The sequence below is a fragment of the Micrasema longulum genome, unplaced genomic scaffold (assembly GCF_059751315.1).
Source record: "Micrasema longulum isolate JH-2025_06_02 unplaced genomic scaffold, ASM5975131v1 h1tg000554l, whole genome shotgun sequence".
Classification (NCBI taxonomy): Eukaryota; Metazoa; Arthropoda; class Insecta; order Trichoptera; family Brachycentridae; genus Micrasema; species Micrasema longulum.
In genome coordinates, this window is record NW_028277750.1 from 150,010 (window position 1) to 169,265 (window position 19,256).

The following is a 19,256-nucleotide window of genomic DNA, read 5'->3' on the forward strand; positions in this document are numbered from 1 at the left end:
GAGATTGGTATATAATATACATATAAAAACGTTGGATAATTTAGATTTATTTCAACAGAGAGGGAAAACATTTTTGAGAAGGGAATATGGAAGTCTAGGCATTTACAGGGCTCATGACCTGTCATTGGCTGGTTTAAGTGGCCACTTTACTCACTGTGTAACATTCACTATTGTGCCCATGTTTCAACATTCACATTTCCTCAACTCTTCCATCTGTTGACTTTTGTGAAGTAAAAGAGCGTGGGTGAGATTCATCCGGCTGAACCAAATCACCTACTAGGCAACGCCTGAAAACAATTTTACAATTTTTATACTTCTTCTTTTACCGGGTAGTAATTCGACAATGTTTGAGTATGTCCAAATGCTTGCAGACTGGCTGGGTTTCCTCCCTAGGGAGCTATTCATATTTAAATTTATTTCAACAGAGTGGGAAAACATTATTGATAAGGGAATATGGAAGTCTATGCATTTACAGGGCTTATGACCTGTCATTGGCTGGTTTAACACACTGTGTAACATTCACCATTCTGCCCATGTTTCTTTATTCCTTCCTTCCTTCTTAATTCCTTCTTTTTTGCCTTTGAAATGAGGCCGACGCAAAAGGTATTTCTACCCTTCCCGCCCTTAAGCATCAATCGACTGAACAGGTAGAAACACCTTTCTCGCCCGAAGTGTGTTATACCAAAACAAAATATTACAAGACAGAAATGTGTTTTTGCTCGTAAAAACTGCATAAAATAAGCCACCTTTCTTCAAAACATCCTTTTGCCAATTTCCCCACTTAAATATAGATATGATTGCCAGCAATATTCTCGTAAATCATTAATAATTGTTTTAAATATGCATAAACATAACACTTAAACGGATTTATTGCTTGAAATTTTCCCTTGTATTGGGAATTTCAAATAAACATGTAAAGTGTTAAAAGTATCCGCTGAACAGAATTCGTTTATGCTTTGCGAATAATTGATTATTCTCAATATCATATACCATAATAACGAGAAATCAATATATTTTTCATACACAAAATATTGTTGGTAAAAAATCACCTGTTTTAAATAAGTGTTTTTATTTTCTTTTTTAATATTAATTTCACAGAATGTTTAAATGTTTTTCTTTTCTTTTTTAATATTAAGTTCACAGATTGTTTGAATGTTTTTATTTTCTTCTTTAATATTAAGTTCACAGATTGTTTAAATGTTTTCTTTCCTTTTTTAATATTAAGTTCATAGATTGTTAAAATTTGTTTAAATTTTTACTGTTTAAATGTATACTATGTATTGTTACAAGAAATGTACTATTTTTTTTATGTACCGTCCCAAATGAGTTTTCTCGTACAACTCCTGGGAATATAATATCATGATATTCATGTCTTATATGTTTTATTAATAAATAAAAAATAAAAAAAGTAAGGTCAATAAAAAAAATTAGATTTAAAACTTAAAATTTTTTCATCTCAGAGGCTATTAATTTAAATTAAATACATACTACCTAATTCACATCCGACCCTGGGAAGAAGTTTCTGACAAACAGAGTTGTGTCATAAATGTAATAAATTCATTATCATCATTCCATGTCCGCTCCCTAGTTGGGCATATAGTATCCACAAAGAGCCTCCATGCATCTCTATCGGCCGCCAACTCCTTTGCGCCCCCCAAGTCAGGTTCTTGTCCCGAAGTTCTGACATGAATTGCCGACGAACAGTCAGCTGTGGACGTCCAACATTTATTTTCTGAAAATTTTAATAGATCTATTCAAAGATTTAATAGTTAACTTGAAATTCTTTATTGTAAATCAAGACTCCTCGGGTAAAGACACTCCAAATATAGCTCTAAATCTGTTCACTGCATTTAAGGACAGATGAATTATTTGAATTTGTTTTGATTTAATTTTTTGTTGAAATGATGGATTAAAAAAGGAGATTAAAATAGGTCCCTTTTTGTAATGAATATTCCATACTTTTATTATAATTTTCTCATGTTTATTGACAAAAAAGTTGTGTTTTTATATTACCAGTAGCCTTTATTTAAATTTAAAATAAAATACAAAGGCATGGCCTGCGTGGGATTTTTTATTTGTGTTTATGTAATAGTTTTTTTTTGTATTTGTAACTTATGTAAGCCTATTGCAAAAAAATAATAATTATGTATCTACTTATAAGAAGTATTTTATCTTTATATGATATCTATAAAGCATAATGTCAATTGATTCTTATTGTTTTTATTAGATAAGTACCTACATATTAACTTGTTATACCATCTTTCTTCTTCTTCTTCTACTGCAGCCTTGTTCTCTCCACTACTGGATAAAGGCCTCTTCCAAACGTCTCAATTCCTTCCTATCACCCGCTTTTACCATCCATGTTTTACCGGCTATCAAGGCAATGGCATCGACCTATCTTTTTTCATATTATTATCTATGTTATTTCATAAAACTCTTAATTCAGAATTTTATACCAGTCATGTAAAAGATAAATGTAAAGATAATAAATAAATATGAAATCTTTATACAAACTTGTTTATTTTCTTTCAGCATGCAGCGGAGATTGAAAAGAAACAGAATGATATTGAGAACAAGAAGCTTCTAGGAAGTGTTGTACAGTATGGGAGTGTTGTACAATTACTACATGTCAAGTCAAATAAATATCTTACAGTAAGTTTACTTTAATTTTAAATTAACCATTTATAATAATTGGCTGATTTGTATAGCGCCATTTTTGTGAAAAATCACCTCAAGGGCACTTGACAATTGTATAGGTAAACTCACATTCTAACTAAGCTAAAGTGACATATTATATTTTCTGATTTAAAATTGAGGGTATGATAAACTAAAGAAGTGAGATTTTAGTTGGGATCTGAACTGACCGGGACTGTTGATGATTCTTAAGTTTGAAGGCAATCAGTTTCAAGCAGAGAGGCCGGCAACGCCAAAAGCACGATCTCCGAATCTGGTGTTTGGGGAGCGCCGGATTTCGAGGAGTTTTCCTCTGCCTGAATCAAATGCTGACCTAAGAGTTGATTTCTTTGGCATGTATTTTCCCTAATACCAAGGTCCGATAGGTATTTTGGAGCCATTTCATGAAGGCATTTGAATACTGTCCGGCAAGCTTGTATTTTATTCTCTGGGCAAATCTGGAATATTTTTTTTGCTGCTTTTTTTTAGATGCCGCGAAAGCGATGATATTCCAAATTTGTGGATTAAAGTATCACTTGTCTTTTATTTTTTTAATAAATAAAACACATTAAAAATATCACTGATCTTCGCCTTGAAATATTTTCCAGGTGAACAAAAGACTGCCAGCATTATTGGAAAAGAACGCTATGAGAGTGTATTTGGACGCCAACGGGAACGAGGGCTCGTGGTTCTACATTCTACCATTTTACAAACTTAGGTCTACTGGTAAGTTTATTTCTGTAATTATGGACTTATTAAGTCCATTTAACAATGGTAAATACTTCTAAGATTTTCACAGCCGTTCAGATGCACAATAAGTTTTTCTGGGTTATTATGCCGTGTGTAGTTTGTACTATTTTACCGAAATTTCGGATCGCATTACAGCGTCCACCTCAGTGTTTTTTTTTATTTTTAATATTTCAAATTGATTTATTAACCCTTACGGATTATTACATTCATTCTACAAAAATAATAAATCATTTTTTATTCATACTCTGTTGTTTGTAATAATATTTTTTACGTCTTTTGAAAAGTTTGTCGGAGTCTTTTGTTTAGTTTTATCTGGTAGTTTATTGTACAATTTCAGTCCCTGATTTATTAGTCTCGATTGTCCTTGTCTCATTTTGGAATGTTGTATGTGATATTGTTCTGATATTCCTGTATTATGTCCATGTTTATTACAATTTTTTTCAAGTTTTAGTTCTTTGTCTACAATGAAATCAGTGGCTTATTTATGAATAAATTTTAAAGATTCTAGTTGAAAAAGTTCATTAACATTGAATTGTTTATTTTTTTTTGAAGAGTTATTTAGTTGGTTTTAGATAAAGTAGGTCATATACTAGCTTCAATATTTTATTTTGCCGCCATTGTAGTCTGTTTACGTCATGTTGGTTTCCTCTTCCCCATAGTTGTTGCATATGACGTATTTTAGATTTGACATAGGCTTTTATTTTATTTATGTTATTTGTAAATTTTTTCCATTTTTGGAACAAAGTTTTTGATTTTGAAAAAAAGACTCGATAATGATACTTGATGTTATTTGTGTAGATAGATATGTAACCTTAAGTACTGAGGATTTGTACTGTGTCATAGTCGTTGCTGTCTACAGATTGTCAATTTAAAATATGTGGAGCTTCACAGTTTACAGTGAACATTTTATGAACGAAAACTTTAATTTTCAAGCAAAAAATCATATAATAAGTTAACAATATTTTGAGTTTGTCCAAATTTTTGTAGACAAGGACTGGATTCAACTCCCCGGGGAGCTGTTAATATTAACATATTACAACAGAGATGAAGAACATCCAGTTAGATGAATCTCACCCGCATGAATAAAGGTTTCAGCTCTTTAAATTCACAAACATCAACAGATGAAAGAATCTAAGGAATATAGATGTTTAAATCTGGGCGGAATGGTGAACGTTACACAATGTGTAAAGTGGCCACTTAAACCAGCCAATGACAGGTCATACGCTCTGTAGATGCCTGGACTTCTCTATTGCCTTCTCTAAAATGTTCTTCATCTCTGTTGTGATATGTTTTTTTTTTTTGTTGAAATATTTGCGTTTTTATGATTTACCCAAATATTTAATTTTGAGGGTTATTTTTAACGAGTTGTAAATAACTCCCTATCAGAAAATGGTAATCAAGTTGGGGTAGAGTGGGATTCGAACCACGGATCTTTGAGCAGTGAGTCCGAGACACTAGCCACGGGACCATAACCCGATTTTAATATAGTTAATTGTTTATAAGAAAAAAGTTGATAGCCAATTGCAAATTTTATATGTTGTTCGATGCAGAATGTATCTGAGAATATATGTTTAAAAATTCAGATGAATCGTTACATATTTGGCTATGTTACTTATCCAGCCAGATAACAAAATATTGTTTGGAGAAAAATGCATTTAAAGTTTTAGATTTAACAATAGAAAATTTCAATTTACCTTTAATCGGTAATGCCAGCACCATACGTTTGGCATTTCAAATTAACATCGCCCTCTTCTTCTTCTTTCCTGGATGACTTAAAATATTGTTGAGCAGCTTTTGCAGCATCAGTTAGCGATGACCCAGAAAACTGAAAACGTAAACTCATGAAAACGGCTTCTTCAGAATTTTTCCAACTTGTAAAACCTTTTTTCGTTTTGTTTTTGAGACTCTAAAGCATCTTTTAGGCAAAAAATAAGTCTTGAAAAAAGTTCTGGGGTGACTTTACCCCTTAATTAATGATTTAATTATTATATTTTGATTTTTAAATCCTATTCTTTTCCAGGTGATAATGTTGTTGTTGGTGACAAAGTAATCCTGAATCCTGTGAATGCCGGTCAGCAAGTTTTACACGTGTCGGCCAACCACGATCTACCAGATAATGTTGGCTGCAAAGAGGTAAATTTATTTCAAACTCGTTATGAACATTATTATAACATCCCTAAAGCACTCTCTTCCTATCCATACATCATTCTTCCTTCTTTACAAATTCATATATTGCCCTTCAGTGTGAACGGTGACTTTTTTATAGGTAAGCTATATTTTTTTAAATTATTACTGCATGTACACACATACATATAAGTAATAAAATAAAGTAAAAACACGGCTTCTTTTTCTATGGTTTTGTGTGAATACAACACAGGGGCGAACCGTGTATAGAAGCGATTATGCGCAGCTTACCATTATATTTGAATAACTATAATAATGTTTTATTGTAACTTTATTTACAGAAAAACAAATAAATAAATAACATTTATTTTAAATCATTTCCACCATTTGTATTTTTATCCTAATATAAATATAAATTTTAATAAAGCCCGCCCAGCGCCTGCGGTGAGCCAAGAAACTAGCCGATTATTTCAGCTTATTTTTTCATACAAATAAGTATACTATATTTTGAATGTATTAACCCCAGTGCGGGTTTTTTCTCCTAGATTAAACTTGCAGATTACACACATTATTTGAAGATTCTTGATTTGGAAAACAGTATTTCAAACATTATTTCTTAAGGACTATTTTTCTTTGAGATGGTACTTTTGACATAAGACCATAATTACTTTCATGCGTCATATTGCAGGACATATAGCGCTCCACGCGGCCGTTTTTAGCACTATAATTCACTAGAACAATGCGGCCAGTTGACATTTCCATTGAATACCTAATATCGATCGAATTCGTAGTGGTATTTATTATTTATTTTTTAATGAATTATATATGAAAATAATGGATAATATATCTATATAATATAATATATCACGAAGTTACATCGTATGAGTTGATTTCATGGATGAGAGTTGTTGTATCACACAGAACCACAGAAAAATATCAATTTATAGTATATATTACTTACATTATATTATGTACCTCCAATGTAGGTAAGATACAATATTTTTTTATAGCTTACCTGTAAATAAAATCACCATTCGCCACTGATACAACATCATCTCTCCGCTTCACCTGCTGACAGCAGTAGACGGAATATATACTTATTTTTAATCAAAATAATTATTACCAATAATCCACCAATTAAACTTAAACAACAGTGAATAACTTCGCGAAATATGTAGGTATATTCTCTATTATTTTAATACAGTACATATATGCAAAACTTTAAAAAAACTTTTTTGTGTAGCACTGATTGTAAACACCATATATTTTTTTTGTAATTTACGTTTTATACTGAAAATATTCACACATTATTGTTAGACAAAATGAAGAACAAAACAACCAATTTCCTTCGAGTACCTATTAGAAAACTCCAAAATTGATGTAGTCAAGTCCATCAGAGATTTAGGAGTTGTTTTGGACTATAAACTGACATACAACGAGCATATAGATAATACAGTAAATAAATCACTGAAATTACTTGGCTTCATTAACAGAATATCCTCTGATTTTACTAATGTCCGTTCAATCAAAACTCTTTATTGCTCAACTGTTCGCCCTCTTCTAGAATATGCCTCCGTGGTCTGGTCTCCATTCTATGTCAATCGCATAAATCACATTGAATCAGTCCAACATCGCTTGCTTCGAAAAATAGCGTGGATGCTTGGACTAGAGAGAGATAATTATTCTTATGCTGAAATAGAGTCAATGTTAAATATTTCTAGTCTACACAAACGTAGAACTAATATTGACTCCATGTATATGTTCGGCATACTAAATGGTATAATCGATGTTCCATTATTACTGGGACAAGTAAAATTCAATATTCCGACTCGTAGATTGAGAAACAATGAAGTACTGTTCATCGATCAGCATAGAACAAACTAGCGCCCTTGAGGTGATTTTCACAAAAATGGCGCTATATAAATTATCCAACTATAGATATATATATATATATATGGCCTTAATTCTCCAATGACCCGTCTTTGTCGTATTGTTAACTCAAGACAAGATCTGGACTTTTTTGGTTTAAGTTTACAACGATTTAAACGAGCACTAAATAAATAGTCCAGATCTTGTCTCTATGTCCCTTATGTTTGTCAATGTTTCTTTTCTTTTTTTTTTAATGTTTTGAACTATTCTTTTATTGTAATATTTAAACCTTATAAATTGTATACATGGACAATGTTCGTTAATAAATAAATAAATAAATAAGACGTCACTCCCCATTATGTACACAAAAATAGTTTTTTCTTTTACGCAATGGGAAACGTTAATATATATTTTTTTGTGAATAAACAATGACATTCATCAGACATTTTCGCAGTAATATTGCAACGAAAATGTTGTACCGCCTTGTGACAGTCACTGTTCGTTTTGTTTTCTTCTAAAAATTAACAATGCTGTAAATTGACACAGCACCGAGCGGAGTGCCACTAAGTAAGACGGGCGACGAAAGAACTAGTGTCATATCGCGGACTTTAAAACAACAAGGGTTCAACTAACATTTTTTCACTTTTTGACATTTTGATGCACAAAGCTCACATTGTACGATGTACAAAAAAAAAATATTTTTTAATAAAAATACGAGTTAGATTACAAGTCTTCCAGGTATTGAGCGTGCGGACAGTTGGAATGAGGAACTTTAGCCCTACGGGGAATTGGATACAAAAAATATTTTCTTATGTAAAAATTAGAGCATTGAATTGTACTGCAAAGTTTCTTGAAAATGTACCAAAAAGATAGTCTAACTTCGAAAATAGTGATATCAAATTACCACCCGTGTAAGAAAAAAAGACTTGATTTATTGGGTCTACGCGTAGTATTTAGTGAATATGATAAAAATAAAAAAGGAATCAATTCATTAGTCACGTTAACCTTGACGAAGAAGCTTGTTTACTTTGAAACCGGTCAGTGGAAAATAAAAATTAGTGGTTAAAAACAAAGTTGTTTTATTTATTTTATTATAATAAAAACAAAGTTGTTTTATTTATTTTATTATAATAAAAACAAATTACTTAATAAGAATATAACCCTGACGGGTTTTTAAAAATAATAAATTTAAATTTAAAAAACAAGACAGATCTTGAATTCTTTTTTAATATGTTTACCTGAGAGTAGCCATGGAGTCCAGAGCACTCCCAGCTCTGGTTCTATTTCACACTCAGAACTGATTTCTTCACCTGCCTGATTACTTCTGATTGTGTTTTTAATATATATTTTTAGGTGAATGTGGTCAACGCATCTACTAGCTGGAAGGTGACCCTGTTTATGGAGCATCGGGAGAATCAGGAAGAGATTCTAAAAGGAGGAGACGTGGTCAGATTATTCCACGCTGAGCAAGTAAGTTTTCTCTTTTGTTTTAATCCCGCGAATGCTAACGAGAAATGCTTTATACAACATATACACGCTGTTCGGGGCCAGGCCATGAAACTTCATGGTAACCTTTTAAAAAATCCTACAAATTATTTTTTCTAAAACTCCCTTTTTAAAAAAAATAATTAATCATCATTATTTTAAAATGGAGATAATCCCTCGAGTCTCAGACTAGCAACCGTTCTACAAACCTCTACCCCGACCCAACTGCTTCCCTAGTCGGCGTTCGGTGAATATAGTTTCGTTGGTCAAATACTTGAGGGCATTGGAAGCAAAGATAGCAACCTCCAAAAAATATTTTTTTTGGTTATGATGTCATTCTGTAGTTTATCAACTTTATTTTTATAAAAATCATGAGTTGAGTTGCAAATGTAGTTTAAAATCATACTTCTCATGGTTTGAAAATAGTGTTTGGAAGCAAACATAGCAATATCCATCAGCCGTTTTATTCGACAAATGACAGGATTGAGATTTAAATTTTCAAAATGGCCGTGCCATGCAAATATTTTTTAAGTTTTTTGAATTTGTGTTTTTATTAAAGCTAATTTATTAGTATCTTAAAGTTTAAGTTCAGTAAAAATAACATTTCTAATATGTAGATTCTCTTTGGCATTAGTGTAGCAGTTTTTGTTATTTTTCTCGAAAACATCAAAACGAGAGTTTGCTATCTTTGCTTCCAATATAAAAAAATGGGATTTTCCAAAAAATTCATTTGGACTTGGATTGACATTCTGCAATAAAAAATGTTTTTTTATTACTGGTATTTTGAAATTAATGAATCTATAATATTAATACCTGTACCATAAGTGTTCATCCACTTAATTTATTTAAGAGAACTAGATCTATACTGTAAGATTTTTTTAGTGAGAAATTCCGTTTTTGTGACCAACACTATTTTCAGAAGGTGATGAAATCTAGTTAGTAAATATGAATTTTGTGTTTAAATTTATTTCAACAGAGAGGGAAAACATTTTTGAGAAGGGAATATGGAAGTCTAGGCATATACAGGGCTTATGACCTGTCCCTTCTCAAAAATATTTTCCCTCTCTGTTGAAATAAATTTAAAAATGAATAACTCCCTAGGAAGGAAATCCAGCCAGTCTGCGAGCATTTGGACATACTCAAACATCGATGAATTTTGTGTTTTAGGAAAAGTTTTTAACAATGGACGAGTACAAAAAGCAACAGCATGTGTTTCTAAGGACCACGGGACGGTCTAGTGCTACGGCAGCCACTTCCAGTAAGGCTCTTTGGGAAATAGAGGTATTATTATTTATTTCATTTTTTGTTGTGCCAGTATAGTGTAATTGTATGGGGTGGTGCGGGTGACACAGTGTTTATTTTTAATTAATTAATTTATGTAATACTTCACAAGAATACATCGTATAGTTCAATTGACACTGGGAAAACCCGTACAGAGGAAGACATTTTACAATTTTAGTTTAGTTTGATGTATATATTTTTACGCAATGAATTATTATAACTAATTTAAGCTTATTACGTTTATTTCTAGGTAGTACAACACGATCCTTGTAGAGGTGGAGCCGGGGATTGGAATTCACTATTCCGGTTTAAGCATCTGGCCACCGGACATTATTTGGCTGCGGAGTCTGGAGTTACTACTCCGTAAGTCAATACTTATTTATTTGTAGGTAGAACTACACGTGTGGAAAAAAAAGGTTTTTTAATTTCTCATCCAGAACATCAAAGTGATGTTATGAGCAAGCAGCTCTTTTATAAGGTACGCAATTATTTAACTTATACCCACCGGAGATGGGTCTGATTGGGCCCGCTAGTATTGAAAATTATGGAATATATGAAAAGTAAATTTTCCTAAACAAAATCATGAAAAATCGTTCACAAAACTTTACCAAACGCCTTTCTATTGATTCAGAACATATTTTTATGAATACATAATAATAAAAAACCCGTAAAAAAGCCTAAAAAGCTACTTTTAAAACTGGGTCTTATCTGACCCACCACCGTCGAATGCACATATTTTTGAGCCAGCGGGCTTTAAGAGTCAATCAGGTAGTAAAAAGGCTGAAATTAAAAAAAAAATCATAAACTTGTTGCTATTTTATTAATTAAAAAAATAAACATTATGTTTATTTATTTTATTTTATTTAGAAACAGATTGACATACATATTTATAATAAACAACAAATATATTCTATAAACTCAGAACCAATAACAGATTTTAAAATTTTTTACAAAGTTAGTAAAGAAAATATAATACCTACATATGAATTGATAAATATCAAACGCAGGTATGTCCACAACGATCCACCACAGTGTCCATTTGGACCTACTGTCCATGTGGACCTACTGTCCATGTGGACCTACTAGCTTCTGAATTAAAACAGAGTTTTTTGATAGTGTTTTATTGTAATAATGAGGACATGCTTTAATTTGAACAGTACTGAAATGGTTATATTTTTTTTCTATACATTTTGTAAAACAAATATAAAAATAAAATAAATGGGTGGACATACTGGCGTTTGATATTTATCAACTCATATATAGTTTACATATAAAAATGTTTTTTTCGTACAATTGTGACGCCTTAACGAATCATCACAGCATGTGTTTTTGTTAAAACAAATGTTACTGTATTTTTATTGTATTTTTCCAGCGACATTGCCGGTTCTGACCCCAGTTTCCAGCTGGTTTCTGTGGCATTTTCTTCAGAAATAGCGACTCTGTTTGAGTTGGACCCCACAACGATGACCAGAGCCGATTCCTTAGTACCCCAAAGCAGCTACGTCAGGTAACCGATAAAGCTCCCATTACAACAAAAGACATTAAAAACGGTTAACAGATTAATTTTCGGTCCATTGGTTATTGTTCATTGTTTTGTAGTAGGATTTTGGATTTGTGAACAGAATGACGGCGCTATGTCGCCATAGATTAACGGATCATCATATTTTTTTCATGGTAGCCTGCAATAGTTGCCTGCAACACTTGACCTGTTTACTACTACTTATACTCTATTTTTTATAAATTTATTGATATTGTTTTAACTTTGCTGGAATTCCTCTCATCCATGCGCTTTGTAGCTGCACGATGATTGGTTATCTAGCTTTAATATATCAACTTTAAAATACCTTAATTTTGTAAACGGGGTCTAGAATTCCAATCGTCTATGCGCTTAGTAGCAGCAAGGCGTGTTGTAATCTTACTCCTTTTTACTATTCATATTATTATTATTTTGTAATACACTAAATTTATTTGTCAATTTTTAAAATGTGTAAATGGGGGCTAAATTTCTAACTGTCTATGCGCTCTGTAGCTGCAAGACGTCCTGTAATCTAGCTCCTATCTATTATAATTTTTGATTGATCTTAATTGAAAACGAGGAACTAGAATCCCAACCGTCCATGCGCTCTGTAGCTGCAAGACGTACTGGGATATTTATTAATTGTACAGCGCCCTTGAGGTGATTTTCACAAAAATGGCGCTTTATAAATTATCCAACTATATATATATATAATAGACACAAGCTACTTTCTATCTGGAAAAAAAAATATTTCATCAGCAAAATTCTTATTGATAAATGACAAAACTAATTAATTCCATAACTAATTTCTCCCTAATAACACGCTAACAATGCACAGGTATCTGTACCTTAGAGGGTAAACCTTGAGAGTCTTGAAGTAGAGTCAGAAATTATTGCAATAAACTAATTTATACGCGAAGAAAACTCTTAAGTTCACTTTTGTCATATAAATGCTTTTTTTTTAAATGTTAAAATAAAAATCTATAGTCCACTTTTTTTCTTTTTATTATTTTTTTTTATTTTCTTTTATTTAGGAAACATACAGTACAGTTACAAAGTTTAATATTTTACACAATTAGTCTTAACTCTAATGGACCAGTGAAGTTTCCATATTATAAAGCAATTATATGTAAGATTAATTATGAAAGTATAAAAAAGAGAAGGAAAAAAAAAGAAAGTTGTTTAAAAATTAAAATTTAAGTTAAAAAAAGTTATATTAAAGTTTGTAGTTTGTAGTGAGTATTTACAAATGGAAATAATATTAAAAATGAAGAAAATTTGTAAGAGTAATAAAAAGTTAAGAATTGAAATAAAGAATGAAAAACATGCTCAGATGTAAAAATAAAATTAAATTGCACAAAGCATTAGAAGTCCCAAATACACTATTTTAATATGTACTATTATTATCAAAACAACAGGAATATTATTATGTTTGTTTTTGTATTTTCTATTTCCTTTTTTAATCACTATAAAGTAAAAAAAGTGCCTTATAATCTTGTATAGAATATTTTCTTTTCTCTTAATAATAAAAAATATTATACCTGTTTATTTATTAAAGGAGCAAAAATTCATAAACATTTCTTGTATACCCACGAACAGGCCATGCCTTTGTGGGAGTTTTTGTTTATTATTTTTACTGTTAATATGTATTTTATTGCTATGTAATTATCCTTTATTTTTTGTATACTCTGTTTTACCTCTTATGTATATTGTAAAAAAACAAAAAAATTTTAATAAATACAAAAAATATATATAAATCATTATTATATATTGAAATTTGCTTCAAAAGTTATGATGTTTTAGAAATCTGTGACCCTATATAAGTGTTAAATTTCTAAATACACGTATTTAAAAATAACTCGTGTTTTGCTTTTGCCAGAAAAATTCAACGTGCATACAGTTGACCATTTTTGGTCAACATAAATATTATATGTAGGATTCTCGGATTGAGTAAAATAGGTTTCTGTCCTAAGTAAAATGTGAATTTTGTATTTTTAGGTTACATCACATTTGCACGCATACATGGGTGCATTCCACATCTATACCCATCGATAAGGACGAAGAAAAGCCGGTTATGTCGAAGGTATGTGATTCTCATTTATTTGTTTACGTCTTGCAAATAAAATAATACATAATTATTTAAAGTATTAGCTTTGTGGTCAAACATTTTATTAAATCGCGGGGAATTTGATTTTAAAAAATGCTTTCTTACGCGTAGTAATAATTAGAGCATTAAATTGTACGGCAAGGTTTTTTGAAAATCTATAAAAAAATTAAAAAAAGTAACTACTTTGAACGACATCAAATAATCAACTTGTCTATTGCACGACTTGTCTATTTGTAGGATTTATGGAGGAGGATAAAAAAATAAGTATTTATTGAGTAACTCACAAATGCTGATTTTGGAGTTACCTAGTTGTAGTAATTACCCTCATGGTGTAATGGTCAGTGTATTTGTCTACCATGCAAGAGGTCTCGGGTTCGATTCCCGACATGGTTGATACGAAATATTATTTGAAAGGGTGTTTTTACACTAGAATATTTCATAGTCCCTGGACTGGCACCTGAAGCGTAAGACTGATCATCTTACCTTCATGTAACAAAAATGATCAAGATACGCTGCGATTGGTGTACCAATGCAGTGCCCTATGCACCATTAGGTGCGGAAAGGGAATGATGATGATAATGAGTAATTACCCTGCGAAATTATTATTATTATTATATTAATTTTAAGCGAGCAGCTTAAAGCTGATACGCTTAAATCTATTTTAACAAACGTTAGTTGTTGGCGCAGTTTAACTTTTTCTAAACAAATCTAGTCCATTTTTGAACCCATCGAGACCACACGTTGAGATCAGCTCTTGTGGCAGCTTATTCCAACCATCAACAACCCTACTGCTCAGGAAATGCTTCCGTGGATTAAGATTGAATCTGGTTTTCTCCAGCCTGAGACTGTGGCCTCGAAAACTATCATCTTGTTTAACCTTGAACATGGGATCCAAATTTGGGCAGCTAAAGTGACTATTGAGTATCTTGTATGTCTATCAGGTCACGCCGTTCTTGCAGAGTTGTGAGACCGAGAGTTTTCAGTCTCTCCACATATGGAAGCCATTACAGGCTTGGCGACAACTTGGTAGCTCGTCTTTGGGCTCTTTCCAACAAGTTGGTACCCTTAATAAAATAGGGACCCATATCTGTAACCTGTATTCGAGAGTCGGTCTGATATAGGATTTGTATATTTTTAGTTGCATATTTGGTGTTATATAAAAGGAGGCTTTTTTATCAAATAGATAATTGGATTGGATTTTTTGTCATGTTTAATATGCGACATTCCCATTTTAAATCATCTGTTATTGTTATTCCGAGGTCTTTTTGTTGTTATGCAGCTTTCAAATCTACACCATTTAGACTATATATAATTTCGGGGTTTTTCGAGCCAATGTAAAGAACTGTATATTTATTAGCATTGAGTGTGAGAAGCCATTTCTTGTTCTATTCATGAATACTGTCCAAATGTTACTAACCCTTTCCTTTTCTAAAATGTTTTGCATCTCTGTTGTAATTTGTCGATCACTCTTTTAAGTTTTTAAGCCCGGAAATACGTTCTCCTCGTAATAATAAATAACTATGTCCCACAATACCACTGTCGCGTTTCTAGGTCGGTTGTTCTCTGAAGAAAGAAGACAAGGAAGCGTTTGCCATAATCTCGGTGTCGCCCTCGGAGGTGCGTGATCTGGATTTTGCCAACGACGCGTGTAAAGTTTTGTCTTCGATGTCCTCCAAGATATGCAAGGGAGCCATCAACCACCACGAAAGAAAGTAAGTTATAATCTGGATTTTGCACCATCATCGTCACTGTGTTGGCACAGCGAATGTGGTATATTCCGATACTCTGTTACATAAAGAAATAAGAAACTAAGAATTGGAAGAAGTTAGCTGAAAGAGGAGATGAAGATTTAATGCTGCCTTTAAGATTTTTTTTCCTGTTATTCTTCTTCTTTTTATGTTTCCTATTTCAGTAATTCGTTAAACCGAACTGGCAAGGTTTTGAATTGTTTGAATTAAAGAGACTATACTGTACATTGATTTTTTCATACTGATTTCAGAGCTTTGACATATCTTCTTCAAGACATTGTCTACTTCATCGCAGGCTTCGAGAACGAACCAAACAAAGCCGAGGCTCTAGAGCTTGTCGTTGTGAACCCAAACAGAGATCGCCAGAAACTACTGAGAGAGCAGTACATTCTGAAGCAAATCTTTATAATTCTGCAGGTAAAATTCACATTGTATAATTCTTCATTGGCGCTACAGCCCAAATCGAGCTTTGACCTCCTTCAACTTTCACCTCCAACTCCGCCTTTCCTCGGCCATCGTTTTCCAATTTGCAACTTGTAGAAGTTGTGCCGCATCTTTGTTTAAGTCATACATCCACCTCACCCTAGATCACCTCTAGAGGATGATTGGTCTGTTGAACAGCCTGCCGAGAGAGGTGGATCTTTTCCATACGGGGATTACTAACTTTCCTCTCTAAATATGCATCATAATGTGTATTAGTGACTTATTTATCTTTGTTTTAGCGATGAAAGTAGTCGACTACATTCAATTACTTAATTCAGTTGAATGAAAGCCCGAATGCAGTAATGTAGTCGAATGAATTTTATCGAATGCAAATAGACCAATAGGCGTGCGTAAAATTCATTCGACTACAAATAGACCAATGGGTGAGCTTTACGCCGACTACTTTCATCGCCAACTAATTCTTTATGACGTAATGGGCGCTGGGATCTGGCACACGTCATGGTTAAAAAAAAATGCTTTTGTTTTTTTTGTATTAAATTGTTTTAAAAAAAAAAATTTTTTGTATTACCTTTTTATTAGGGTTATTTACAATAAACACACGACTTTTTTCGTATTCACGTCCCGGCTTTCTAGAAATAAAATCCGTATTAGAATGTGAATTCTGTTTTTCATATTATATTATTAGTTTAAGTAAAATAAAAATTCAAAACATTTGAAAATATTCTAGAATGTAACTAACTTGAAGTTTTCATACAATGTAGGTATCGTTTTTTGCTTGTGTTCATATTGTTATTCCTTTCTATTTGTGTTGTTTTTAATTTTTATTTGTAAATCTACATAACTTGTTTTTGGCCAATGTTATCACATTTTGGTAGAAGGCTCTTTCTTATAAAGGAAAAAAAGTACCTAGCATTCCCAAAGCATGGATGTTTCTCCCGAAAAACGGAGTTTGTCTTTGAATAAATTTCTGTATCTATTGTCTATGGTATACCGGAAATGAATGATTCATTCAATTACTAATCGTTCGATTAGTAAATTTAGTCGATTATTTTCATCTCTACTTTGTTTACTATTGTTGTTATGAACAATATGTTAGACCTTGTGCTTTTTTTTAAAAACATGTTTTTGTAATTAATTACGTATTGTTCATTTAAATTAAATATATATTTTATGCCAAGTAAGTAAAAGAGCGATGTAAGGCATTCCAATAAAAAATAGTATAATTATATTACTATTAAGCATTGTTCACGTAATATATTTTTTTAAATTTTGGACCATGTTATTTTGAAACCATGTAAAACGAGATTCTAGTTTAAACATTTACACACCTTTTCTGAAATATGTTGTATCTCTGAAAACTTCTTGAATTCTTACAAATTGAGAGCAACGTTAAAAATGAATCTTTTTTCTTTCCAGGGTCCCTTCCAAGAATCCGATGGAGAGCCAGCTTTTCTGAAGCTGGATGAACTCGGAGATCCGAGGCATGCTGCGTACAAGCACATCTTCAGACTATGTTACCGTGTACTCAGGACCAGCCAGCAAGACTACAGAAAGAATCAGGTGATTATATTGAATTATTTCCAAAGGTTACCGCTTAAACAAGAAATTGGTCTGAAATCTGAACAGAATTTTAACTTCACGCATCACGCAGTTCATTTTCTGACTCGAAATCTGTATATGAGCATGGACAATAAGGTATATGCAATAAATACATGTTATGCACACAATGCTGTGCGTATGTGTGTGCTGTTTCTGAAATGGGAAACATGTGAAAAACATGAAAGGAATTTTTTTTTAAATTTTTTTTTTTAATGTTTTATTTATTTAAAAAAAAAAATAACATACATAATTTTATTTTTGTTCCCGCAAAGCTGAAGCTTGTCTGCGGCTTACATTACTTTTTTTTTTTTTTTTTACATTCATAAAAGGTAAGTACATAGTTTAATAATAAATTAAGAATATAATATATTTATCTACACACTTAAGTTTCACTTGCTGTTAATAAGTTTTTGACTATTTTTTTAATGTATTTAGGTTTTTTCCTCACGATTTACAACAGGTATTAAATTAAACAGTTTTGGTACTACACTCCCCATTTGTTCTATCTCCATAGTAGTTCTTCTGTCGTGGCACCATCAGCTGCTGTGCTGATACTTGTCGGGTCACGATCTGGTGGGTAACTTTGGATTTAAAACTGCAGTTGAGGAAATGATCTGTCACTATCTCATACTGACACTGTTTGTTAATTGGCAAAACGTCGACATAATCAAATCATATTTTATTATTGTCTTTTGCCTCAGTCTTTATTTTTACAGGTACAATAGTTTTTAAAATTTGTACTTGCAGATTCAAGACTCTGTCGGAATAAGGTTTGAAACTTAGTCCCCATATTCTTAAACCGTATTGAATTATTGGGTCAACTAGCCCCAAGTAAACTAGTCTAAGTAATGTTAAATGTTATCATGTAATTTTGGAAAGGCTATTATTATGCTTTACAGTTCTTTTACCTGGGCCTGGGGTTGGATGAGAAGGAGAGCCATCTTTTTTCAGTTAACTCTCCTGATCACGGTACTCCAGTTCTCCTACCCTTAATCTATCCGTTTCTTCCTGGGTTTTCCTATCGTCTGCTCCTATTTGGCTAAATACAAGATTTTAACCAATTCAGTTTTGTGATGCGTCTAATAACTCCACTAGTTAGCTATTGAGCTGATTATTTGTTTTTTTTAATAGGAACACATAGCCAAGCATTTTGGCTTCATGCAGAAACAGATTGGCTATGATATTCTAGCCGAGGATACCATAACTGCTCTGCTGCATAATAATAGGAAACTTCTAGAGAAACATATCACCGCTTCGGAAATAGAGACCTTTGTCGGTAAGATTAAGATCCATAAGTTTTTAACCATAATTTTTATATCCATTTATTTATTAACACTTTGTATCCCGGAGCCGTGTAAACACATGATTATATTACCACGAAAACATGGGACCAAGACAACGCGTGGTTATTATAATCACGTGTTTACACGGCTTCGGGATACAAAGCACAAAAAAAGGAGTGAGGCCCTTTATATGTGCGAACATTGCAATGCGCATTGTGGTTTTCCATACAGGCCAATGTTGGCAAAACTATTGTACAGAAATGACTTATTTAATTATTTCAAATAAATCTGAGAAGTTTCAATTGATTTAACCCAGTATTTTCATAATTATGACACTTTTGAGAAACTCTTCACAAAGAATGAAATTTCACAAAAAT

At 32.1% G+C, this 19,256-nt stretch overlaps 1 protein-coding gene across 3 annotated transcripts in view; it reads left to right on the plus strand.

Annotated features, from left to right (window-relative positions):
• Itpr (Inositol 1,4,5,-trisphosphate receptor) overlaps nt 1–19,256 on the plus strand; it is a 151,510-nt gene that overhangs the window by 32,390 nt on the left and 99,864 nt on the right. For all 3 annotated transcript variants that reach the window (XM_088228019.1, XM_088228020.1, XM_088228021.1), the window contains exons 5-16: nt 2,533–2,652; nt 3,282–3,399; nt 5,444–5,556; nt 8,770–8,886; nt 10,069–10,182; nt 10,433–10,545; nt 11,555–11,689; nt 13,697–13,781; nt 15,357–15,517; nt 15,805–15,970; nt 17,414–17,557; nt 18,728–18,872. In XM_088228019.1, the coding sequence (XP_088084145.1) occupies nt 2,533–2,652; nt 3,282–3,399; nt 5,444–5,556; nt 8,770–8,886; nt 10,069–10,182; nt 10,433–10,545; nt 11,555–11,689; nt 13,697–13,781; nt 15,357–15,517; nt 15,805–15,970; nt 17,414–17,557; nt 18,728–18,872 (1,531 nt within the window). The remainder of the gene's footprint in view (nt 1–2,532; nt 2,653–3,281; nt 3,400–5,443; nt 5,557–8,769; nt 8,887–10,068; nt 10,183–10,432; nt 10,546–11,554; nt 11,690–13,696; nt 13,782–15,356; nt 15,518–15,804; nt 15,971–17,413; nt 17,558–18,727; nt 18,873–19,256) is intronic.